Genomic DNA, 27940 nt, shown 5'->3' on the forward strand with positions numbered 1-27940 from the left:
ACAAGTAAACCTGGGGATTTATAATCTATAATGGGGAAATTGTAGCTTGTAAATCAATCCTCTTTATCCCTTTCCACCCTCTTCCTCTCTACCTGGGACCCCTGCTCTGTTATTTTCTCCCATTTCTCTTCCCCCCCTACCTGAATAAATTACCAACCTAATTCACCCAGCGTGCTCTTGAAATTCATTTCTGCAGCATAGCCAAGAACCTAGATAAAATCCGGTAACACAAGCAAAACAAACAAAAAAAACAACTCAGGGAGCCAATGTGGCTCAGCGGTTGAGTACCGGCTTCCCACATATAAGGTCCCAGGTTTAATCCCTGTCCCCCAGTACTTAAAAAAAAAAAAAAGATTTAACAATTCTAAATGTGTAAGCACACTAAAACAGCTTAAAAATCATACAGATCCAAGACATTATTTATCCTGCCTAACCCACTGAACAGAGGAAGACTGTACTACAATGTAAACTATAATCCATGCAGTATAGCAGTGCTCCAAAATCTATTCATCAAATGCAATTAATGTGCCACACTGATGAGAGGTTGTTGATATGGGAGGAGGGACGGGAGTGGGATATATGGGAACCTCTTATATTTTTTTAATGCAACATTTTGTGTGATCTATATATCTTTAAAAAAAAAAAAGACAATAAAAATAAATTTTTTAAAAATCATACAGCAAGAACTGAAAGAATAAAAAGGACAAAAAGACAAACCCAAAATAATACTTGGCGATTTCAACACTCCTCTCTCAGTAATTGATACAAAAAGTTTGCAGAAAATCGGTAATACAGAAGACTTAATACTATCAACCAAACTGAATCCTTCATTTCTTATTTTGTACTTTTTTATTTCTAGCATTTCAGTTTGACTCAATTTTATAATTTCCGTCACTCTGCTAAACTGCCCATTCTGTTTACACATGAAGCCCATCCACCAAACATTTTAAATATTTTAGTCATTACAACTTTAAAGTTCCTGTATGATAGCTCCAATATCTGTATTATCCCATTTATATGAAATATACAAAAGAGGCAAATCCATAGAGACAGAAAGCCAATTCATGGTTGCCAGGGGCTGGGGGGAGTGGGGAGTAGGGGGTGACTGCATAACAGACAGGATTTCTGGTTGGAATGATGAAAAATTTCTGGAACTAGACAGGAGTAATTGGTTGTGTAATATTGCAAATGTATTTAATGCCACTGAATTGCATACTTTAAAATGGTTAAAATGGTAAGTTTTATGTTACATGTATTTTTCCACAATAAAAAATACAAACATGTATTATCTATTCCAAGTGACTTCGGAGAGAAGGATCACATATGAGATAGAGGAAGTATAACTAGAATATATAAAAGAACTCTTACGACCAATAAAACAAAAACTCAATATAAAAATGGGCAAAACATTTGTACAGACACTTCACCAAAGATATACAGCAATTAATAAGCATATGAAAAGATGCTTAACATCTTTAGTCATCAGATGAAAATAGAACCACACACTAAATACCACTATATACCCTAAAATTAAAACACAAACAAAACATAGTATTGGCAAGGATGTAAAACAAGGGGATCGCTCATACAATGCTGTTGCAAGTGCAAAATTACAGTCACTTTAGAAAACAATTTGGCAGTTCTTATAAAATTAAACATATACTTATCCAATTCAGCTATTTCCACTACTCCCTCCTAGGTATTTACCCAAGAAAAATTAAAATATATGTCCACCAAAGACCTGTACACAAATGTTCACAGCAGCCTTATTCAAAATTACACCCAAACACTGAAAGAAAAAAAAAAAAATTCAAATGCCCTACCAATGAATAAAAAAATCATGGCAAATCCATATAAGAGAATGTTATTCAGTAATAAAAATAGACTACATTCAAAATCACAGACAAATCTCAAAATCATTATTGTTGAGCAAAAAAGGCCAGGTCAAATGAGGTAAAATGTTGAAAGTTGGTGGATATGGGTATGTGGGTGGGGGGATACGTTGGAGTTCGATGAATGGACTTTGTATTATTTTTGCAAATGTCCTGTAAGTTTGAAATTATTTCAAAACAAAAAGTTTTTAAAAGCCAGGCCAAAATTCCATTTTATTGGATATAAATTATACCTCAATAAAATCAATTTACAAAAAAGTGTCCACTAAATTTAGTGGTAAGAAAATTATTCGTAGTTACAGCAAGAGTAATTTAATGAAACAATACAGGCCAAAGCCAGACTGCAACAGTTTGAGATAATGGGATAAAATGAAGAAGCAGGAAAAAACAATTACGGTTCACTCCTCACTTGAAGTTTCTAGAAAGGATAAGAGATTAGAGACATGAGTTTGAAAAAGAAGACAAAGGAAAAAGAAACAAAAACCTATGGAAAATACTTGAACAGGTTTATTTATTGTTTGGGATGAATTAGTGAAAATAAGGAAAAATTGGAGGGGGGGAAAAAAACAGGAGACAAGAAGAGACAATTACTAAAGGATGTCCTTGAAAAGGTTGGAAGGGATGGGATCCAAAGCACATGTGGATGGGTTTGCCTTAATCATGGGGAATTGGAGACTTATCTTGCAATATATGAGGAGAGAAAAAAAGAAGAAAGGATGGGCAGAATTACAGGTAAGGTTATATAGGTTGGTGGCAGAAAGCTGAGAAAGTTCTCATGTATCAGTTTCTATGTGCTCTATGAATAAAAGGGTAAGTCACCTGCTGAGAGTGAGGAAGTTAAAAATGAAATTTTAAGATATTTTACTAAATTTGAAATGGAGAGAGTAGATAATAACAAAAAATTTAAAAAAAGAAATATGACTAAATTACTAGGCAACGCTGGAGGGCTTGTTGAGGTTAGAGAACATGAATTTAAAATGGCCATATTTAAGGTTACACATTTTCTCCAGCCCTGATGAGAAGTCTGAAGATAGGCAAGAAGGCAGAGTAGAACTCATCCAGAGTTAGCATTTTGACAGGCAGATACCATAGAAGAGATGAGACAAGAGAGTTAAAGACATTTACAAAAGAATGAAGATGAATGACATTGCAACAACAAAGATATAGACCATTATATATCCTGCCATAACCTACAGAATTGCGTGTGATAGAGTGTAAACGACAATGTAAACTATAATCTGTGCTTAGTGACAATACTCCAAATGTGTTCATCAATTGCAGTGAATGTACCACACTAATGAAAGAAGTTGTTAATGTGCTAAAGGAAGGGTGGCAGGTGTGCGGAGTGGGGCATATAGCAATCCCTTATATTTTTTTTGTGTAACATTTTGTGTAATCTATCTTTTTAAAAAAATAAAAAATATATTTTTTAAAAAGTAAAAGGATAATAAAGGCACAAAAATGTTTTTTAAAAAGTAAAAGGATAGAAAAGATACTCCATGTGAACAGCAACCATAAGAAATTTGAAATCATTATACTATATCACACAAAATAGACTTTAACAACAACAAAATGTTACTGGAGATAAAGAGGGACATTTTATAAAAGGGTCAATTCATCAGGAAGGAGTAACAACTATACACATATATATGTCTAACAAAATACCCCAAAATACATGAAGCATAAAACTGACAGCACTGAAGGACAACTGAATATTAATAGAGGCTTCAGTTCTTCACTTTCAATAATGAACAGAAAAACTAGGCAGAATATCAACAAGGAAATACAAGACTTGAACAGCAGTAGAACCAACTAGACCTATTAGACATCAACCCAACAACAGAATACAGATTCTTCTCAAGCATCTATGGAACATTCTTTAGGACAGACTATATACTTAGGCCATAAAACAAGCCTTAAGAGCATGAGGAATCTTGTTGAATGGAACATACATTTTAAATCTTTTATCAATATATGACTATTCTTAAAAAAAAAGAATGTTTGGGGAAGCGAATTTGGCTCAACAGAGCATCCGCCTACGACATGGGAGATCCAGGGTTCAAACCCAGGGCCTCCTGACCAATGTGGTGAGCTGAACCACACGCAGTGCTGATGTGCACAACGAGTGCCCTGCCACGCAAGGGTGTCCCTGCATAGGGGAGCCCCACATGCAAGGAGTGCGCCCCATAAGGAGAGCCACCCAGTGCGGGGGAAAAAAAAAAGGGCAGCCTGCCGAGGAGTGGTGCTGCACACACGGAGAGCTGACGCAGCAAGATGATGCAACAAAATGAGACACAGATTCCTGGCACCGCTGACAAGAATCCAAGCAGACAAAGAAAAACACACAGTGCATGGACACTGAGAGCAGAAAACAGGGGCGGGGGGAAGGGGCGAGAAATAAATAAAAAATAAATCTTTAAAAAAAAAAAAAAGAATGTTTGAAGAAAGGACCTGACAGAGGAGACTTGCAGGAAGACGGCGGATTACAAAGACATGGGAATCTCATCTCTTCCAAAAACTAGCTAGAGGACAGGCAGAAATAGCCTGGGGAAAAAGTAGTCCTAGAGTTTAGGACACCAGGGAAAGCCTGGACACCACTCAAAAGAGAGGGACACAGGAAAAAATTCTCAACAGAAAGACAGTGAGTAGAAGCTGCAGCTGCAGCCACTGGCACTCTTCCCCCACCCTACAACAATTTTTGAATTCTCAGGCCTCGAGCCAGTGGCTACAGAGAGAGGGGACCACAGGGATGCCCTCTGGAGAGGGAAGGATAAAGCCTAGGGCTGACTCAGTTTCTGACCCACAAATTCGGTCTGCTGTGTCCCAGAATCCTTCCAGGCCAGAAAGGGCCAGGCCATTGTTTGCCCTGGAAGCCAGCAAGGGACTAAAGAGACTCAACGCTCTCAGTCACCCTCCCTACTGACCGAACTGGTTACTAAGAAAACGGAGGGGAGTGGAATTATTTCCTACCCTGGAAAATGGAGAGGGCTGCCAACAAAGGTTGGAGAACAGCCTCTTAGAAAGGCTGAACTGCTAGGTTCTGAATACCCTTCAGGAAGGATCCTCTGTCACACTGTTGCGGTCAGTGTTGCAGCAAACACATTTCCACCAGGCCTTGGACTGAGCAGCCTGCCAAAGAGTGTCATCTGCTGGCGGACCAAGAAAGTGCATACAAGGAAATTAAAAGTGAATATGTGACGCTTCATTGGCCTTTACAACCTTCCTCCCTAAGGGCCTTGGAAGCGGGTCTCCAACCCATTACTGGGTCCTTGGCCCAGATATGAGCAACTAACAGGGATAACCCTAAAGATCTAGATCAGGTTAAACCAAGAATCAAAGAAGGGCAGTAACACACAGCCTCCTGCCATTAAATCCCTACGAAAGAGAAACAGCATCAGAGTAAACCCACCATCATAATCAGATGTCTAGACATCAGCAAAAAATTACAAGCCATACTAAGAAAATGGAAGAAATGACCCAAGCAAAGGAATATATAAGAATCCCAGATGAGATACAGAATTTGAGACAACTAAATCAACAAGATTCATACAGATTTCCAATATCAAATTAATTAACTGAAAGACGAAATGGCTAAAAAGATAAAGGATATCAAGAGGTCACTGATCAAGCACAAAGAAGAACGTGAAATCCTGAATAGAAAAGGAACAGAGTTCATGGGAATGAAAGACACAATAGGTGAGAACAAAAACGACATTAGAGGCAAAAAAGAGCAGACTCAAAATGATAGAGGAAGGAATAAGAGATACAGTACGAAACAGATGAAAGTGAAGAGAGAAAAGAACAGAAAGAAAAAAATGGAAAATACTGAGTAGAAGCTCAGGGAGTTGAATAACACAAAGCACAACATCATACATGTGATGATGGGTGTTCCAGAAGGAGAAGAGAAGGGAAAAGGGGCAAAAAAGAGTAACTGAGGAAATTACAGCTGAAAATTTCCCAACTCTCATGAAAGAAATGAATTTACATGTCCAAGAAGCACAGTGTACCCCAATCAGAATAAATCCAAATAGACCTAAACACATACTACTAAGAATGTCAAAGAGAAAGAGAAAATTCTGAGGGCAGCAAGGGAGAAGCAAACCATCATATACAAGGGATGCCCATTAAGACTCAATGCAGATTTCTCAAAAGAAACCAGGAGGCAAGAAGACAGTGGTATGACATAATTAGGATACTAAAAGAGAAAAACTGCCAACCAAGAATACTTTATCTAGCAAAATTGTCCTTTAAATATGAAAGTAAGTTAAAATATTCATAAACAAATAGAAACTGGGAGAGTTAGTAAAAAAGAATCTCCCATTGCAGTAAGTACTAAAGACAGCCTTACATCCCGAAAGAAAAAGTCAGGAAAGACGTGTGGAAAAAGTATAGCAGGCAAGAATAGCAGAAAGGATAACCAAAAGAGTAAAAAGACAGATGAAAATAAGATATGACATATGGAAACCAAAGAATAAATGAGGGAGTTAAATAAAGCATTTACAATAACATCATTGAATATGAATGGATTAAACTCCCAATCAAAAAATACGGGCCAACAAAATGGATTAAAGAAAAAAATAAGCCATACATACGCTGACTACAAGAGACTAACCTTAAACCCAGAGATACAAACCCGCTAAAAGTGACAAGTTGGAAAAAGATACTCCACACAAACAGTAACCAAAAAAGAGCAAAGGTAGTTATACTAATATTGGACAGATATTAAATGCAAAAAAGTGAAAAGAGACATAGAAAGCAATTATATATTAATATAAGGAACAATCCACCAGGAAGAAATAACAGTCATAAATAGGGTGTCCCAAAATACATGAGGCAAACTCTGGCAAAACTGAAGGGAAAAACAGACAGCTCTTCAATAATAGCTGGAGAAGTCAACACACCTTTATCTAGTATTCTGTTATCCACTAAAAAAATGTTGCTTGTATACTGTAAGACCAGCATGATCTGCCTCTTATTGTTCCTTAGACTATAACTCCTGCAAACTAGACAGCATGTAATACCTTGTTGGCATGGCAGAATACAACCCAATGACAAGTTTGGAACAAGACCTTCTCAATGTATAATGTTTAATGTTGTGCATATACTCCCGATCACTCTCATAATGTCGCACAAGCTTTAAGTCCTATGTAAGAGCATATAAGTCATACTGATAAATTAACTATTGAGTCCCTGTCTAATTAGCTTAACTCCCTCTCTTGGACTTAGAGAAATATCTTTATAAGTTTACTAGATTTTTGTGGAGGATTCTTATTTTCCAGGATATTCTGTACATAAGATATCATCTGTAAATAGGGCACATTTTTACCTCATCCTTTCCAACTTGAATACCTTTTATTTTTCTTGCCTAATTGTTCTGGCAAGAACTTCCAGTACAATGGTGAATATCACAGAGGTGATAACTGGCATCCTTGACTTGTTCCTGATCTTAGACTGAAAGCTTTCAGTCTTTCACCATTAAGTAGGATGTTAGCCTGTGGGCTTTTCATTTACATCCTTTCTCTTGTTGAGGAAGTTTCTTTTTATTCCTAGTGTTGTTTTTACCACGAAAGGGTGCTGGATTTTGTCAATGCGTTTTCTGCATCAATTGAGATCATCATGTGTTTTTTTCCCTTCATTCTGTTATGCACATTAATTATATTAATTGATTTTCTTATATTGAACCACCCTTGCCTAAAAGGCTGATAAATCCCATTTGATCATGGTGTAAAATTCTTTTAATATGCTGTTGAATTCGGTTTGCTAGTATTTTGTTGAAGATTCTGCCATCTATATATATTAGAAATATTGGTCTGTAGTCTTCTTTTCCTATGGTATCTTTATTCAACTTTGGTATGAGAGTGATGTTGGCCTCATGGAATGAGTCAGGGAGTATTCCCTCCTCTTCAATTTTTTGGAAGAGTTTGAGCACAATCGGAGATAAATTTTCATGGAATGTTTGGTAGAACTCCCCTATGAAACCATCTAGTCCCGGGCTTTTCTTGGTTGGGAGATTTTTAATCACTGATTCAATCTCTTTATCAGTAATTTGTTTACTGAGATTATCTATTTCTTCTTAAGTCAATGCAAATAGTTTGCACTTCTAAGAATTTGTCCATTTCATCTAGCTTATCTAATTTATTGGCATACAGCTATTCAGTTATCCTCTTATACTCCTTTTTATTTCAGCAGGGTCAGTAGTAATGTCCCCCTGTCCTACTGTTTTTAAAGCTACATTTTCTTGATTCAGTACTCCCCTAGTTAGTGCAATACTTTGTTTTCTAGAGTTTAAAGAAAAATGGTTTTGCCAGTTTTTGCTAGTTGTTCAAAGATTCTGTGAGGGAAGAGCACTATGGAGATGCTCACACCACCATCATGGCCAACTAGAGGTCCTACAACCTGCTTCTAATATTCTGCTTTTTCTTTCCAGTAAACTCTTTTTATTTGAGCTTATTTAATAGGTTTCTGTTCCTTATTATTAAAAATACCCCAAGACATATCTAAAAGGGACAGAGATACACAAAATACTTTTCTGGAAGGACTAAATTTGAAAATCACCATCTCATGCTATCCTATGTTCTGGCTCTTCTAAATTGCCTTTAACTTTTTTTTTTCTTTTTTTTTAAAGATGTATTTTTTATTTATTTCTCCCCTCCCCAAGTTCCCCGTTGTCTGCTCTCTGTGTCCATTTGCTGTTGTGTTCTTCTGTATCTGCTTGCAGTCTCATTAGGCAGCTCCAGGAACCGATCCTAGGACCTTCCAGAGTGGAAGGGATGTGATTATTCTCTTGCACTCCCTCAACTCCCTCTTCTATGTCTTCTTAGATTTAATTTTATTTATTTCTCTCCCATTCCCTCCCAACCCCCTCCTCCAGTGTCTGCTCTTGTGTCCATTCGCTATGTGCTCTTCTGTGTCCACTTGCATTCTCAGCAGCACCAGGAATCTGTCTCTTTTTGTTGCATCATCTTGCATCAGCCCTCCGTGTGTGCAGCACCACTCCTAGGCAGGCTGCACTTTTTTCACGGGGGGGGTTCTCCTTGCAGGGCACACTCCTTGCACATGGGGCTCCCCTATGCGGGGGCGCCCCTGCATGGCATGGCACTCCTTGCACACAGCAGCACAGGACATGGGCCAGGAGGACAGCACAGAACATGGGCCACACCACATGGGCCAGGAGGCCCTGGTTTAGAACCCTGGACCTCCCACGTGGTAGACGGCTGCTCTATCAGTTAAGCCACACCCGCTTCTCTGCTATGTCTTCTTATTTTCTCTCTTCTGCGTCTCTTGCTGCATCATCTTGCTGCACCAGCTCTCAGTGTTGGTCGGCACTCCTGCACCGGGTAGCTTTCCCGTGTGGGCGGCATTCCCAAGCAGGGGGACTCTCCTGCACAGGGCAGCATTCCAGCGTGTGCCAGCTTGCCACATGGGCTAGCTTGCCCTCACCAGGAGACCCCGGCATCAAACCCTAGACCTCCGATATGGTAGACAGGAGCCCCAAATTGGTTGAGCCACATCTGTTTTCCTTGCCTTTAACTTTTGAATTTCCAAAGCCCAACACAGTGGCCAGCTCACAGGAGTCCACAATAAATGTTTATTATTTAGAAGGAATATCTAAGCATTTTCAAATGCTGAAGCAGAATTTAAGCTACAAACCCCAATGATATGACATTTTGTCAAATATCTTTTAAAGCATGCCCTGTAAAAATTATTCATCCAGACTTTCATGTCAGAGAAACCATCCCCAAGAGCTCTAGTTTACAACTGTTTCTGAGTCCCACTGTCCTCAGTATGTTTTCCTCAAATATATTAAAAATTTTATATAAATTACAAAGTTAGAAAAAAAAATTTGGTAATTACAAATTACAAAAAAAAATTACAAAGAAAAATAATTTTAACTTTCATGTCTTTTCAACTATAGGATTCTAAGTCCCATGATTTCAGAAAACAAAAAAAATCCTAAAGATGAAAAGATTATCGAAACAAAGAAGAATATTCTACATTTTGAATACAGGAACTAACCCATCCTTGGAATCTCAAATGCTTAACAATTTCCCCAATTATTTAAATATATGTATGCATGTATGTATGTATGTATACATGTGTATATCAAAACAGCTGGAAACATGTGAAAACTTAGCTCAGTTTCACTTCTTCACTAAGATGTCTGTTATCACATAAACTGTATAGACAAATTCAGAATCCACAATACCACCTCTTGTGCATCTATCCTAATTAATTATAATTGATGCTAACAATTTTCAATAATTCTCATTTAGCTATAAGGTCATTTTTCAAGACCTTTCTTTTGATACAGGTTTATGAAGTTCAAAAAATCTGACACTTGGGAAGCGGACTTGGCCCAATGGATAGGGCATCTGCCTACCCCATGGGAGGTCGGCAGTTCAAACCCCGGGCCTCCTTGACCCGTGTGGAGCTGGCCCACGTGCAGTACTGATGCGCACAAGGAGTGCCGTGCCACGCAGGGGTGTCCCCCGCGTAGGGGAGCCCCATGCGCAAGGAGTGCGCCCTGTAAGGAGAGCCGCCCAGCGTGAAAGAAAGTGCAGCCTGCCCAAGAATGGCACCGCACACATGGAGAGCTGACACAACAAGATGATGCAACAAAAAGAAACACAGATTCCCGGTGCCACTGGTAAGGACAGAAGTGGTCACAGAAGAACACAAAGCAAATGGACACAGAGAGCAGACAACTGGGTGGGGGGGAGGAAGGGGAGAGAAATAAATAAAAAAATAAATCTTTAAAAAAAAAATCTGCCCCTTAATATCCATGGCATTCAAACAATGATCTCATTTTCAATATTTATATATGTCGGCTTACTTATCTGCTACTTTCATTTATTCAACTTGAGAGTCTATGGAGAAAAAACGTAATAAGACATTTTAAATTTAGACTCTTTGCTCTAAGAGCTAAAAGCTTCTTAAAATTAGAAATCCCAACACATATGGCAATTCAAATAAAATTACAACAAAATGAAGCCTGGGGAAAGGCTAAAAAGTTTCAATCAGTAGCATAAATTTTCTCTTAAGAGAAAGACCTTTGGTATTTAGAGAGGGTGGAACTAGTAGGCAGTAAGAAACTGAGGTCATCAAAATTATAGCTGGAGGAGTAGATGTAGCTCAAGCAGCTGAGTGCCTGACATGGGAGGTCACAGGATGAATCCCCAGTGCCTCCTAAAAAACAAAAAAAAAACAAGCAAACAAACAAAAAACCCAACTCAGGGGAGCCAATGTGGCTCATTGGTTGAGTGCCAGTTTCCCACATACGAAGTCCTGGGTTCAATTCCGACCATGATACCTTAGGAAAAAAAAAATTATAGCTGAATGTTTCCTATGCACCGGGTCAGTTTACACCAGAAGGCAAATGAACCCCTGCCTTCTTCATGCATTACATTTTCCTTTGTAAACTCCATCAGACATCACAGTCATTTTGCATTTTCCCATACTTAGTACATAAAATATTCAGAATACAGTAGTGTTTAAACAGTAGTTTCTTCTCTCTCCTTTGCTTCTTCCCTTTTCTAGAATCATAAAAAACATCTCTACAGTATGAATAGGTTTGTTACAATAACACCACTCTGGATTCCTCTGGCAATGCCATCATCACTTATAAGTATCAGGATGGATTTGAAAATGAAATCTGTTTCCTGACTGTCACCATGTATATGCCAACAGTGTTTTTTCAAACTGCAGATCTTAAACATTAGTGGGTCATAAAAATAATTCTGTGGATTATGGCCAATATTTTTAATCAAATAAAACAGATTATCAGAAAAATATCAAAAAACATTGCACACAGTACATTTCATGAACTTCTGTTTGAGTTTTATGTATATATGGGTCTGCACTCAGTCTCAGATAAAATATATTTATTACCTGTCAGGAATGTTAAAAAAAAAAAATGAGAGTCACTAACATACAATGGCCTGCAATGAAAGTACCTCAAGTTCACCACAGATCTCTTTGAAATCAAAAAAATGAAATTCTTCATAAATTCTGAGCACTTTTTTCTCCTTCAGATCCAAACAAGAAGTGTTCAATTTGAACCTTTTATTAAAATTTTACTAATACATATTTCTGGAATGAGCATTTAGTTTACTTCGGAAAAACGGGGAAGCGGATATGGCTCAAGTGATAAGGCCTACGCCTACCACATAGGAGGACCCAGGATAGATCCCTGAAGCCTCCTGGTGAAAAAGAAGAAGCAAAAGGGTGCCTGCACAGCGAACCAGTGCCCGCACGCGCAGTGAGTCGAGTGCCCACATGGTGAGCCAAGTGCCCACGTGGCGAGCTGAGTGTTCATGCGCGTGCCCACATGGCGAGCCAAGGGCCCATGTGGTGAGCCAAGTGCCCACATGAGCACCCACATGGCTAGCTGAGTACCTATGTGAGTGCCAATGTGGTGAGCCACTGCTGCATGGCAAGCCGAGTGCCTGTGCAGGCAGCCGAGTGCCCACACAGTGAGCCAGTGCCCGTGCAAGTGAGTTACACATCAAGATGATGACTCAACAAAAGAGTGACAACGGGGAGAGGTCAAGGTGAAACACAGCAAAAACCAGGAACTGAGGTGGCATAATTGACAGGAAACCTCTCTCCACATCAGATGTTCCCAGGATTGAATTCCACTGAATCCTAAAGAAGAAAGACAAGAAGAGAAAACAAAAAGAGAAATAGATACAAAAGATCACACAGCAAATGGACACAGACAGCAAAAACAGCAGGGTGGGGGAGGGGAAGAGAAAAAAATTTTTTAAAGAAAAATTTCAAGCTAGCTTGTGTGCTGCACATATTATTTATGCTTTTTCTTTACATTTCTAACAAATTCTTTAGTACTAGTATATATCTCAGACTTTAAGGAACAATGGATAAATTAATCACTGCCTAGATTGGCTTAAAATTGAGTTTCTCTGCTACGTGCAACTGAAGTTTGCTCACCAGGACCTGCTCCAGATTTTAAGTCTCACACCACTCTACAGGAAGGAAGTGCCAATCAAGTGTTCCCATCTACAGGACCCAAACCAATTCTAACGGATTTGGTGCCACCCCAAATTAACCAAGAAAAGCTGAAGGGAGAGCAGTATGCACTTTAGGGACCAGGTTCTTAATGCAAGATGATCCTGTTTGCTCAGTTCTTTTTCCTTTGGACTACTTAGAACACCCTGTTGTCCACCTTCCTGCCTCTACTGCTGAGAACCTTTCCCAGGCCCTCCTCCTGTTTTCTTAAGAGTTCTTAGAGTTAATCTTCTCAAAGACATCTCCACTTAGTGCATCTCTCCAAGAGTAAGCATATAAGAATTTCATTTTCTAACATTCCTAGGATACGTGAATTAGGAATAGAAACAAAAATGAAATCCACTCCTCATTACAACATCTTCACAATTTTTCTGGTATTCGACTCATCTGGTTCATCGATTTGTCCAACCCTCCTCAACTCCTGAGGGTTGAGAATTCCCTGCTATCTGTTTATATTCATTCACAATTTCTGGTCTAAGGTCACAGCTACAATGCTACAGGTTGATGTGGGTTCTTCATGCTGAGGGCTGTATTAATTTTCATTTACCGTTTTATATCCTCATCTCTTTACCTTTGATTTTTCATTCCATAATTATCTTCCAACTGATAATCTGTCCATTCAGAGAAAGACTTTCTCTTATGAAGTAACAGTTTTCTTACCATCACTTTTCATTTATGACTTTCCCCCACAAAATTTCAAATCGAAGAATCCTCCTCATCTATCTTGGGAATAAGCTTTGGTGGCTTACTCCCTTGTTTTTATTACTCTCCCAGTGTTCTCACTGTTCCATACCACCTTTTTCTTCCAGTTATACCTTGTCAACAAATTTTAAGTAATTACTAATCCTGTAATTTATTTGAGGAATAAGGCCTGTCCAATAAAGCGTATGTGTATGTATATATGTGGGTATATATATGTGTGTGTATGTGTATATCTCTAGGAATGATATCCCATCCTCTCTTTGACAAGCAGGTAACTATCTTCCCTCCAGCAACTAGAGTTCTCGTGCAGCCCACCTGTCTATCATAGAGACCTATCTCCCCTTCTATGAGTGTCCTACACAGTATATAGGCCATATTCTAGGCCTTTCTACCTACCAAAATTTAATTATTCTGTGTCCATTTTTCTCTCAGATAGCTATTCCCCTACAAAGAAATCTGATAATAATTAGTACCTTACCAAAATGCTAATAGCCATTTAATGGATTTCTCTGCCCAGAAGATTTTAATCAGGACTTCTGAAGATCTCTATGACAGACCTGTTAAGGATATTTGGGGAATCAAAAAGCCATTCTGGTACCTCAAGTCAGTGACATGGGTGACATCTATTGCCTGTTTAAGACAAGCCAGTTGAGGAGAACAAATCAATGAATGTGAGGATGAGAGCGGCCTTACAGATGGTCTAGAATTCTAGTCATGATTCTCAGTCCCATCTGCACATTGGCATCTCCAACTCCCAGAAAAGGAGAGGAATGATACACAGAGAACTAAATTTCAAAGTCAGTCACAATGTTAGGCCTCACTTCCAAGCCTCTGCCACTACAACAGAGTGCTATACATATGAACAACATGCTACAAGAATAAAGACATGAAGAGAAGGATAAATACTCCATTGAGGACAGTGATTACCCTTTGGGGGATGGGAGGGAAAGCAACTGAGAAGAGATCTTCATAGGGGGCTTCAAATGTATTGGTAATATTTTATTTCTTACACTGGGTGATGACATGGAAGTATTTACTAAACTTGCCCCATTATCTTTTGTATGTCAAAAATTTCATAATAAAAAAAGAACAAGGTGAAGATAGCATATAATCAAATGGCTATGATATTAAGAATAGAAATATATTGGATTAGAAAGTACTAAGAAGATACTTTTTAAAGCAGGCCTTGCAGGAAGACTAAAAGATTACTAGCAAAAAATGCAAACATTTCTAAAGGAAAAGCTTGAACAAAGATAAAGTTTAGGGTACCCAAAAGGCTATAACCTAAAAACAAACAATAAACTTCATGAGGACAGATGTACACGGAGAATAGTAAAAGAATGCCAGAGTGAAGGTTGAGACCAAGAGATGAAGGCCTTGGATACTAAGTAGATAAGTGTGTGCCCCTAATCCAAAAATAGGAGTAGCATAATGAAGTGATGTTTACACAAAATAAATCCAGGATTTATTAAATTTATTAAATTTAATTTGTTAAATTAAATTGCACGATGAACTAAGCAAAGTGTGTTATATGGAACATTAGGAGGTTTTATTGGACAAGGGGGGGAAAGGAAAGACTTAAGAGACTGGGAACCAGGTTCTGGTGCCATATTCCCACATCAAATAGAGCCCATCTGCTGTTAAAATGCCTTTGAAAACCTCTGGACTAAAGTGCCCAGTTAAAAGGCACTGATATAATTCAAGCATGAGGCAGTGTTGGGAATGAAAAGGAAATATTGGGAATGAAAAGGAAAAAAGTGAATCTGCAGGCTTTTGATGGGAAATTTGACAGGCTCTAGTGACAAAGAGATGGGATAATGCAAGAATAGATCTGCATGAGAAAATAAAAAATACCAACTGAGAAGCAGCTACTGGTCATACAGACTTCAACACGAGCAGCATAGACATGACATGTAAAGGAAGTACTAGTCAAAGCAGAAAAACAAGGTGGCATTCTTATAGGAATTATGAAGAGAGCAAGCAAAAGGAACCTGAAGAGTATATAAAAAGGTAACCCCCACATCATGGAACAGTAAGAAAACAAGTGAGTTTCAAAAAGAGGCACTGCTGTACATGATGAGAAGATACACAGCCTTCACAGGCAATAGGACCCAATGTTCAGGCTCCACTGCCATTTTGACCAAGTTATTCTATTTCTCTGAGCCTCATTTAATATGGAAAACATAAAATAACAGCAAGCATTACTGAATCCATTAGGGAGCACTGTGCTAACTGCTTTACATATATCTCATTTAATCATCACAACAGAAGAAGAAACAAATTTAGAACTACCAAGTGGCAGAGCCAGGGATTCCTACTTCTCAGGACAATTAGATAAAGGAATGTATATATAAACTTCCTGTTAAACAGGGTGCCCTCAAAAATAATGGCTACATTTTATTAGAAGGTAATGATCAAAGGGGCAACACAAAACTTCACTGTCAGTAATCCCAGTCATAGCATTCCATGTGGCAAACTGCAAACTCTCTTAGTGCCCTTATCTATAATACGGCATATTAATACCTAAAATCCAAACTACCCACTAGAACTGCTGTAAGGATTAAATGAGACTATGAATATGAAAATACTACAAAAAATTTTAAGGGATATTCAAATATAAGAAATTAACATCACTTTTATCTTATATACTTCAGAAATGCTCTCCTAAATAAACCTAAGTCTCTCTGAAGAAAGCTAAAACTAAGTCTGTTAAATGTGCAACCACCACTCTGAAAAGTATAAATCACCATGGAATCACCATCCACCTCCCCCTGACTCCTCCAGAATTTTCTAATGCTTCTCAAGGGTTCTTTCACCTATAATGAAACTCTCAAAAGAGTAGAACTACTCAATGGGGAGCTTCAACTTCAATTCAGAGTTGTTCAAAATGCATTCCCACAAATGGAAAGTGAAGGTAAGAAAACAATCACTTCATAAGGGAAAATCTTGCCGTCAATGGATGGTTAACACTTAGAAGATAGATTATGCATGGCCTTGTGGCACCATATCAGAGGTGCCTCTTCAGTCGTTCATAAACAGAAAAGAAAAAAAAAGTTCCAATATTCTTCTATAGTATTAAAACGGAGTACCCAATCAGTCAGTAGTAGAATATTCCAGCTTTACAAAATGCTGGAAAAGAATCTATCAATGGGTTTGCTTTAAGCCTTAAAGTTTAAGGACTCTGACTAATACAAGGTCCCTTCTGGAAATCCCTCCACAATTGCCCCTTTTTTTCACCTGAACAGATGGTTTCCAGGCCTTAAGGCTCACATGTCTAATCAAACACTTCACAATAGCTCCTGAAGTTCCTACCTTTTTAATTATTCCATGTTCTTGAATACAGCTCCTTTCATCTAAGGATCTCTTAAGTAACGAAACACATGAACTCTTTATCACAACAGCACTATCTGAGAGATTAGTACCCTTACTCTATAAATTAAAAATGAAAGACTGAAGTTAAATGCTTTATCCAATATCAATTAGTTGATTCATTCTTGAGGGGAAAATGCATATTATGAACTTTATATCAATGAACCTTTATTTAGATCATCTCAAATATTAATTCAAACTGCACACTCTTAGATTTCCAACACAACATCACTGATTAAATACAAACTAACAGTGAATATCAAAGCATCACTATTTCTACATGCTGGAAGAAAAACAAAAAACTATATGGGGGTGGTTCTAATTTAAGATTCCTCCTGTCCTGCATCCATAAATATTTTTTAACTGGGGGAGGGGGGGAACACCTGTCAATGCAGCAAATCCACAAGTTTTACAGATTTGTAGCTATTAATATAATTCCTTAAACTGTAAATAACCAACCTTCTTTAAAAAAATTTTTAAGTGTTATTTAGAACATTTAACAAGAACGCCTACAAGACCGGCAGAAGTTCAGTAATTTCCTACTTTCCGTCTCGTAGCCTTCGTGAACTTGCCACGAGGGGAAAACGCGACCTGCCCGGAGCCTGAGGAGGTCGGGCCGCCGGGAGGCCGGCGCTGCGGGGCACCGACTCGGGGCCCCCTCTGGTCCCCGCGCCTCGTGGACGGGCGGGGCCGGGGCACTCGGAACTGCCTCCGGACCCTCTGCGCGCCGGCTCCGGACCCGGAAGGCGGGGAGGGGGTCGCGACCAGGCCGGGCCTAGCCGCCCCCGCCCCGCGGCCGCCCGCGACGCGTCCCTCCTCCTCCCGGCTGCCCCTGTGGTTACCTCTTGGGCGCCGGCGGCTGCTCCATGGCGGCCCGGGTCAGAAGGAGGGAGTTGGTGGGCGGCGAAGGCTGGAGGAAAAGAGTTGGAACACCCGCCGGCAGGGCCCGGGGAGCCAGAGAGAGAAACTCCAGGAACTCGGACCAACTTCCCAGGAACTCCGCGGCGGATCCTCCCGCCGCCTCGGAGCGCGGCTCCTCCCAGCGCCTGGGCCGCCCGGAGCGGCGCCGGGAGGTGGGCGGGGCCGGGAGCAGGGGGAGTGGGCGGGGCCGGGAGCAGGGGGAGTGGGCGGGGCCGGCCGCCAGGCCCGCGAGCGTGTGGGCCCCGAGAGCCGGGAAGGGGCGGCCCCGGCGCAGGGAAGCGAAAGAGGGAGCGGCGGGCTGCAGGAGCGTCCAATCGAGGCAACCTAGAGCTGTTCCAGGCCGGTGAGGGGTACGACCCTTCGAGCTGTGAGTTTCAGGGCTGCCAGGTTTCACTTCCCTTCACTGTGTTTGTCCCAAAACGGTTTGACTCATTTCTCTCCATTTCCCAACGCGGTACAGGCCAAGCATCTTGTGAAGCCGTTTGAAGTACTACTGACTGCCGAGGCTTCCCTCTCTAATTCTGTATATAATTATTGCTTATGTTTTCCCCCAGCGATTTGACATTTGTAGCTCAAGGATCCTTCTGGAACTTCTTGTTTGATTTTGATTGTGGGCAGCTCCTTACTACATTTCAAAATAATTGTATCTAATTACAGAGAAAATAATTACTGCTGTGAGATCGCTCAGTGCTCAAATGTAGCGCGCTCGGGTCTTGCGGCTATTTCAATCCGGTAACCAAGCAAACCTAGCAAATTATGGTGCCTAGGAAAGCACTCATGAAAAGTTTGTTTTCTTCCCTCTTCGCGCCCTTTTCCCCCAACATGGTCCTAACATGCTCGCCCCACTAATTTTACTCCCTCATGTATCCACATTGTGTGAATCCTGTTTAACCTAAATTCCATACATAGATATCTTTCTTATGACTGATACAACAGCTATGTAAAGAGTTTTCTTGTTCTAAGAAATTGTCAAGATGTAGAGCCCTGTAGGGTTTTCTCAGAGGGTGGAACAATAAATATGAAGAGAATGTTGAATAAAAGACCTTTATGAACATTAGCCTCAATTATCTATGGGTTGGCTTAACAACAGGAATTTATTGGCTCTCGGTTTGGAAGACCAGGAACGGAGATTAAAATAAGATTGCATCCACCAACCACGTGGGATCTAAGCCTCCTCTGGATATAGAGGTGGAGTGGACATCCCAGGGTCCACAGGATGGAGGAATAAAATATGGATTAGAGTGGACTTACTGGTATTACTATAGAAATATTGTGACTAGTAATGGAAGAAATTGTGGCATTGATGTGAAGACAGTGGCCGCGGTAGTTGCTGAGGGCAGGGAGAGGGAAGAAGAGATATGATGGGGCATTTTCGGGACTTGGAGTTGTCCTAAATGATATTGCAGGAACAGATGCTGGACATTATATATCCTGCCGTAACCCACTGAATGGACTGGGGGAGAGTGTAAACTACAATGTAAACTATGATCCATGCAGTGCAGCAGTGCTCCAAAATGTATTCACAAACTGCAATGAATATGCAACAATGATGAAAGAGATTGTTGATGTGGGAGGAGTGGGGTGGGGTATGGGGTATATGGGAACCTTATATTTTTTAATGTAACATTTTTTGTGATCTATGTATCTTCAAAAAAAACAATTAAAAAATAAATTTTTTAAAAAAGTATATGCCTGGTGTTGGAGTACATAATTCAATCCACCACAACAATTATTCCCCCTTTTGAATTTTTAAATTCTACTATGTAACAAGATTACACAATTTATTTTCAAACCATCATATCCCCCAAAACTTTATTTTAAATATAAGGCCATTCATTATTGAATTCTAAAGTCAAATTTTGTGGATGAGATTATTTATTGAAGACCCACAGTAGCAAGACAACAAAAAACTAAAGTGTTTAAAAAAAGTTAACACTTTAAAATTATCCCATTCTAGGAAGTGGATGTGGCTCAAGTGATTGAGCTCCTGCCCATCACATGGAAGGCCCGGTTCTCCAAGCCTTCTAAAAAGAGGAGCACACAATGAACAGACAGAGAAAGCAGACAGCCAGCACAAGCAACGAGGGGGGGGGAGAATAAATAAAATAAATCTTTAAAAAAAAATTACCCCTTCTACCTCTCACTCTCATTCTCAATTCCAAGCCCAGCTACCATCTTTTTGTATTTCATCAAAAAAGTCATCTTTCATAAAAATTGTCATACTTTACAATGGGCTCTGAATTATTTCACCAGCCTTAACGTCCAGGTAAGCCATCCCAGTCGATCTCCAACCCTGTTACCTCCACTGCACTACCTCCCACGTAAATTCAAGTTGTGAAAGAGACAACCTGAAATGCCCATAGCACTCTGGTGGCTTTTGTGTGGCGCTTATCACATTTTGCTGAAGTTCTCCACCCTGATGTCTCCCTGCGGACTTACCTGTATAGGCTCCCATCAATGGGTTCCCAAGCCCTCAGGGTTCTGGTTGGTTCTAATCATAGGGAAACCCTGCAGGATCACCTGAGGGAAAAAGGAGTATGAGATCAGACTATTTATGAGGTCTCCTAGGACTAGCTGTGCTCCAGGGAGCCAGCACAGAACTTCTCAAGGCAAATCACTTTCCCCAATTCTCCATTTCCCTTGTCCCTTTGGGCACTGAACTCTCAAAAAATAATGAGATCTACTAAATCTCTGGTTGTGCTCCTGAAGTTAAAAGGAACTATGTTGCAGTTTCAAACTCCTGCAGCAGCCAATGATGGCTCGGTACAGCCAAATGTACAATGGATATCACTTCCAGACTGGCATTGTTTCATAGTGCCAAAGAGCGCTATGCACCAGACCAGTATAATACTGGAAACTACCTTCTTAGCTTCTCTCCAGGATCAGCGATGCTGGGGCTTGCTCGCTGTGTGAAAGACATACCAAGTGGAGCCATAATCACCAGAGAACTGTGAGTAGAACTTAAAACACAATTGGCATTATTGTGGAGAGATAACATGTAAGGTATTGCAAACCTGAAACTGGAATCTATAATTGCAGCTCAAAGAAAAACTTATGCATTGAGTAATACCTTAATTATTATCAAGTATTGTACCTATATCCTATTCTAGATTTATGTCTGATGATTATGGTGATATTTCTATTAGATCATGTACAGAAGAACAATGAACATGTTAAAAGTCCTGATAATCTTCATTTTCTAAGTAGTTCATGAACATGCTTAATCTAGGTCTCCCTCCTAATCCTTATTAAAGTTAAAGGAATTTCCAACTTGGTGCACTAATCCTGACTGAAGCCAGCTGACCAAGAAAGTGCCAGCTCACCTGAAGCACCTAATGGGATGTACAAATGCCAGTCATTGGACAGCCTGAAATACCTCTTTAAGAGAAAAAGCTAAGTAGTGGCTGTGTCAAAATCAGCTGTTCCCTCTAACTCTAGCCCATATGCCTATTGCTAGAGGGAGAATAAACCAGACATCCCTTTAAGAAACTTTGTCTGTTTTCATCTCCTATAACTTAACTAAAAAGGGCAATGCCTCTTCCCATTCTACTAAGAGAAAAATATTCTTTCCCATCAACTTTGGAAAAATTTTGCAGACACCTAACCTTTCCTACTTCTGTGCTCCAGTACCTCTTAATGGGACCATATATTCTCAAAATTCTAATCAAATTTATTTCTTCCAGAATCAACATCTTGTTAGCCATATGGGAACTTGATCCATCTTGGCCCAAGATGCCAGATCCATCTTCCTTTGAGATAGAATAGCAAGAGAGTTCTACACCTTGTCAGGTAGGACCCACAGCCCCTAACCAGCAGGAAATAGCTACAGAAAAAAAGATTAAATGTGTAAAACTCTCTGAGTGGGGAATGAAGCAGGTTAGTAAGACACAGAACTAATAGATGGATCTGGAACCTGGCAAGAAGTCCACGTGGATATCAGCAATCCCAAGATGGCTGCTGGAAGACCCTCCCCCAAGATTCTGCTATTCAGAAGAAGACTTCCTCTGGAACCAGAGGTAGCCCCAGATATTCCCCCAAGGACTTTAATATTGGGCCCTCCTGGGAGACTGATGGGGGAAATAAGCAATCAAAGTGGTGAACAGCTGGAACTCCTCCCCTGCCATTAGCAAAGGGGTGGAATAATTGGCAGTTTAAAAAGCAGCGGCCGGGCCAAGTTCGCCTTCTTGTGCCCTCTTGCCTCTGGACCTGGGCTCCAGCTGCTTTTACCCCACTTGGACCACCACGCAAGTAAAACCTGGGCATTTATAACCTATAATGGGAAACTGTCGCCTGTAAATCAGCCCTCTTTATCACTTTTCAGCCTCTTCCTCTCTACCGGGGACCCCTGCTCTGGTATTTTCTCCCATTTCTCTTCCCTCCCTACCTGAATAAATTACTGGCCTAACTCACCCGATGTGCTCTTGAAATTCATTTCTCCAGCATAGTCAAAGAACCTAACCAAAATCCAGTAACAATATGACCAACCATGTTTTGAAATAGTGCATGCTCAGCAAAGACCCACCTCCTGCCCCACATTAATCTCACTCCATCTACCTCATTATACTAAACCAGGTTCCACAAAACCTCATAAAAATCAGCACAGCTTTCAGCTTGGAGATACTGGTCTGAGGAAATTACTGTCCTTCAGTCTCTGCTGGGCTAGCCCTTGCTAGTATAATTTTTCTTTCCTCAAAATCCTGATGACATTATATTGGCATTGTGCACATCAGGCACAGACTCTCTTGAATGATTTCACCCTCCTCAAATAATCCTTTGTAAATTAAACCCTCCTCAGATAATTCTAATTTGAGTATATCTTCAAAAGGATTTTTTGTTGAGATCCTGACTGATACACCCAAAATAAAAATTTTGAAAGGAAGGAGGAATAGTGGTAGCGGAATTCTCTGGATCCTGGGCTTCTAGGTTCTTGGCTTATGTCGCATAGAAGAATTTAAGGACACGCCATAGGTTAAGCAAGGGGTTGAAGAGTTTATTAAGAATACATTAAAAAATAATAAATGTGAAATCACTACGTTGATTACTTTTGAAACTCAAAAAAAGTTTATTAAGGAACAAGAAAAAAACAGCATACAATCTGAGACATAGATTGTGGGAGTGCTGTAGGGGAAGATGTGTGCCCCTTAGGCCCCGGGTTAGGCCTTTTTTGAACCTTTACTCCTCCCCCTCCATAATGTTGGGCAGGGACCCAGCGTTTGCTGTTCTGATTGGTTGTTTAACATCCCACTGGTTAGCTCTCAGAGGCCCAATGAGAAGGCCTGGGGTAATCCAGGGCTTCTCCTTGACCCCAGAAAGAGTTCCAAATGGGACCTCGGAGCCGAGTGTCAGGGGATCTTTCCAGCAGCCTTCCCTGCGGAGATTTCCTGGCAGGGTCTCACGCCCATGCTGTCTGCCAGCCGTTTTGTCTGCGGGGCACGTTCTCTGCTGGGTCTCAGCCACCTTCCTGTTTCCTATACTAATCTGCCTCAGTAGTATCAGAAAATAAATCTCTGATGTCTCCCCTCTATTTGGAAAGAGAGAATACTAACAATTGTTGTATGACTCCAACAGGATCAGACTCCAACAGTTTATATCATTAAACTCTTCAAACTACCTTGTGAAGTGATTATCATTTCCATTTTATGGGTGAGGAAATTGAAATTCAGAAGGCTAACTTTCTTCATCCTAGTTGGGGAAACACACAATACAATGAAATAAAAACGTAACAGGTAATATTAGAAATTGAAAACTGCAAAGGAAGAAAAATATAATGGGGAAGGGGAATATGAAGTGGAGGAGGATGCCTAAATTTAGATAGAATGGCCAGAAGGTCAATGAGAGGTCGACGGAGGAAGTGAGGGAGTGAAGTAAGGAAGTGAGGGAATGAGCCCTGCAGATAACTTGAGGAAGAGAATTTGAGGCCAAGAGAACAATAAGGCCCCAAGATGGAGAGTGAGCCTGGTATGTTATGTGTTACTGAATAAAAGGAATTGTTTTCTCATGAATTACTCAGGGGGGAAAAAAAAGTGCCTCTAACTTCTCTTTTAATTTGGCAGTGGAAGCCCAAACTGAAGACTCAAAAAAACTGAAAGCATAGAAATCATCTCTGCAAATAAGAGGTGGCAACACCTCAAATTTAAGCTGTAGGAAAATATGACGTAGAGATAAGGGTCATTCAGCTTCATTTAACTATGAAAGCAAGATATCTATTTCTGCTTCTAACCATTCCAATTGAATTGAGATTAAGTACTTTACTTATGCTAACAAACAGCTAACTAGAATTCCCAACTGAGTGCTCTAAGAGAAACATTGAGAGAAATCTACAATTTAGGACCCAGTTTCTCTGAACAACATGAGTGCATTTTTTGTCACTGAATACCATGTTTTAGGAGTAGAATTTTTTTTTTAAGATTTTTTTATTTATTTCTCTCCCCTCCCCCAACCCCGTTGTCTGTTCCCTGTGTCTATATTCTGCGTCTTCTTTGTCCACTTCTGTTGTTGTCAGTGGCACCGGAACCTGTTTTGTGTCAGCTCTGTGTGTGTGTGTGGCACCATTCCTGGGCAGGCTGCACTTTCTTTCGCGCTGGGAGACTCTCCTTACAGGGCGCACTACTTGCGTGTGGGGCTCCCCTACGCGGGGACACCCCTGCGTGGCCCGGCACTCCTTGCACGCATCAGCACTGAGCATGGGCCAGCTCCACACGGGTCAAGGAGGCCTGGGGTTTGAACCGCGGACCTCCTATGTGGTAGACGGACGCCCTAACCACTGGGCCAAGTTCGCCACCAATATTATTTTTTTTTTAAGATTTATTTTTAATTTATTTCTCTCCCCTTCCCCCCTGTCTGTTCTGTGTCCATTTGTTGTGTATTCTGTGTCCACTTGCATTGTCAGGTGGCACTGGAAAACTGCCTCTCTTTTTGTTGCGTCACTTGCTACGTCAGCTCTCCATGTGTGCAGCACCACTCCTGGGCAGGCTGTTTTTTTCATGTGGGGTGGCTCTTCTTGTGGGGCGTATTCCTCACTCCTATGTAAGGATGCCCCTGCATGACACGGCACTCCTCGCGTGCAGCAGCACTGCACATGGGCCAGCTCACCACACAGGTCAGGAGGTCCTAGATATCGAACCCTGGACCCTCCATATGGTAGTCGGATGCTCTATTATTGAGCCATGTCCACTTCCCATAGCATATTATTAAGAGAAAACTATATTTACTATTCAATTAAACTATAATACAAGTTTGTATTTACCTTTTTTTCTCATTTTTACATTTGTTTGAAAGTTAACATTGACTAACAAATGCTAATTTATCTTTTCTACTATTATCAGGCAGAGTTTGGAGCAAAGAGAATGCTCTAATCAAATATATTACATTATGTAATTGTTTATTTGCAAGGAAATTTTAAAGTGATTTCTTAAAGAGGCACTTATTAAAGCATTTTTGCTCTTCCTATTTCTCTTTTCTAACTTAATTCATAGTTAGCCTGGAACTAGTGTGTTGCATTTGAGTTCAGCAACCATCCAATTTCATCACAGCAATTCTTAAACGTTTATTCCACTTATTTGTTTCTCTGACTAGACTGTAAGACTCCAGTCTGTAAGATAAGAACAATATCTTATTCATATTTGTCATCTCAAGAGTCTTGCATATCATTTAGCTACAAGCAACAACTCAAAATGATTTTTAAAACAAGAAATCTAACGGTAGATGGTTCCAGGTTTTGACGCAGATTAGTATAGGGAAGGGAAGACTTGGGTCACAGCTGAATACATGGCAGATCACATGGCCAGCAGACCACATGGCCGGGAGACCCCACCAGGAAACCTCCTGAGGGATCCCATGAGACCCTGGTCATGAGAATCCTATTTGGAATAAGAATTTTATTCAGAGTCAAGGGAAAGCCCGGGATACCCTCAAAAGGCCTACTGTTGGCCCCCTGAGAACTGGCAGGTAGGGTAACCAATCAGAACAGCAAACCGCTGGGGCTCCTCCCCCAACAGTATAGAGGGGGAGGAGGAAAGACTTTATTTCCCCTCTCTCAAGTCCCAAGATGGCTGCCAAGTTTCCAGATACCACATCCAGACATGAAAATGCCCAGCAGCAGAAAAGAATTATATCTTTCTGAAAACTGCTTTTTAAGATGGAAATAAAACCTATTCTAAAAGCCCCTCTGCAGACTTCCCCTCATGTCGTACTGGCCAAAAATATTTTGCAGACCCATCACCAAAACATGCTTAAATGGATTGTGATTCACTCCCTAGAGCTGGGCTAGAGCTGAGGCTGAGATGATTTTTCCCTGAGGCTCATGGCAAGGAGAAGTATACAGAGAAGAAGAAATTTGGGATTCCATTCTTTAGGAAGAATGGAAAATTGTAATAGACAAGAAGCCTACAATATCTGTTACCGATAACTGTCTAGAACATTACAAACACTGAAAAAAATGTTTGTTAAATGAATGAATGGATTACCATATAAAGAAAGCATCAAGAATTTAAAAGGGGAAGCAGATGTGGTTCAAGCAGTTGGTCACCCGCCTACCACATGGGAGGTCCCGGGTTCGGTTCCCAGTGCCTCCTAAAGAAGACAAGCAAGACAGTAAGCTGATACAATGGGATAGTGTGGCAAATTGATGCAACAAGATGACACAACGAGATGATGTAATAAGATGATGGAACAAGATAATGTACAAGAAGACACAATGAGGAAATACAATGAGAGACACAAACAGGGAGCAGATGTGACTCAAGCAGTTAGGTGCCTCTAAGGAGATACTGGGTTTGGTTCCCAGTACCTCCTAAAAAAGAAGATGCGCAGACACAGCGAGTGCAAGCACTGAAGGGAGGGGGAGAAATAAATAAAACAAATCTTAAAAAATAAAGGAATTTTTCCCAAAGTTAAAAAAAAAAAAGAATTTAAAGGGACAGAGTTAATTCATAAACCATATATTAAGGGAAAATGAGTGGGCCAGTTATCATTTTATTTTCTCTCAGCTCCAAATTTATGCTTCATTGCCTGTTCTGTGAAATCAGAGGTAGACCCTACAAATGTTTTTCTTTTACCACCTGCTATGATATTAAATTTTTTCAATAGCGGATGCTGGAGAGAGATTGCAGAAGAAAAGGATTTTCCTTCTTAGTTTGGAGGGACTCTCTTGACAGACTTCTGTCAGCAAGACAAGCCAGCAGCTGCTTGTCTCACCTCTGGATCTTGCAGCAGAGGTGGCTTCAAAAATGTTCAGCTCCTCAGCACTTGCAGTTTCTCCAGCACACGCAGTTTCTCCAGCACGTGGATTCTGCAGTGCAGGGCAGCAGCAGCAGCACCCAGCAGCCAACAATTTACCTCTCCATCCCTCTACACCACCACCCCCATCCCCATATGTCCCTCATGCAGTTTTGCAGTGGAGTGCCTCCAGTGAAACACCACCCACAAACTGATATTCCTGGCACCCTACAGGAAGGATTTCCAGCAAGTTCCACCAGCATGGCACCACAGCAACTTCCCTGCTATTCAGGGAGGCTCAGGTCCGACAAAGTCCTCTTCTACAAGGTCTGAATCTCTCAACCTAGAGTGGGCCTGTTCCTTTGGTGCTCTATCTCAGTCTTAGGGGGAGTACTGCTCCTTTTATATGCTATTCCTGGATTCTTTAGAGTTCTCTTAACTTCTTTTATTTATTTTTTGAATGCTTAGTCATTGTTGACATTGTTTCTCTTATTAACCAATCCTTCATTACACCAATCCCCTGTTATAGTTAATAATTCTTTATACGAATTTTTCCTTGTTTAAATTACTGTGGGTTTTTTCTGTCTCTTGTGTTTTCTTTTTTTTTTTTTTTTAAAGATTTATTTATTTATTTAATTTCCCCCCCTCCCCTGGTTGTCTGTTCTTGGTGTCTATTTGCTGCGTCTTGTTTCTTTGTCCACTTCTGTTTGTCGTCAGCGGCACGGGAAGTGTGGGCGGCGCCATTCCTGGGCAGGCTGCACTTTCTTTTCACACTGGGCGGCTCTCCTCACGGGCACACTCCTTGCGCGTGGGGC

The 27940-nt window shown here is 40.5% G+C and overlaps 1 protein-coding gene across 3 annotated transcripts in view; it reads right to left on the bottom strand.

Annotated features, from left to right (window-relative positions):
* STK3 (serine/threonine kinase 3) overlaps positions 1-18061 on the bottom strand; it is a 296968-nt gene extending 278907 nt beyond the window's left edge. For 2 of the 3 annotated variants that reach the window (XM_058275773.2, XM_058275772.2), the window contains exon 1: positions 17831-18061. In XM_058275773.2, coding sequence (XP_058131756.1) covers positions 17831-17856 — 26 coding nt within the window. In that variant the 5' untranslated portion in view covers positions 17857-18061. The remainder of the gene's footprint in view (positions 1-17830) is intronic. The other variant, XM_071207934.1, reaches the window with a different exon arrangement.
* Between the last annotated feature and the right edge of the window lie 9879 nt (positions 18062-27940).

The sequence above is a fragment of the Dasypus novemcinctus genome, chromosome 14 (genome assembly GCF_030445035.2).
Source record: "Dasypus novemcinctus isolate mDasNov1 chromosome 14, mDasNov1.1.hap2, whole genome shotgun sequence".
In the NCBI taxonomy this organism is placed as follows: Eukaryota; Metazoa; Chordata; class Mammalia; order Cingulata; family Dasypodidae; genus Dasypus; species Dasypus novemcinctus.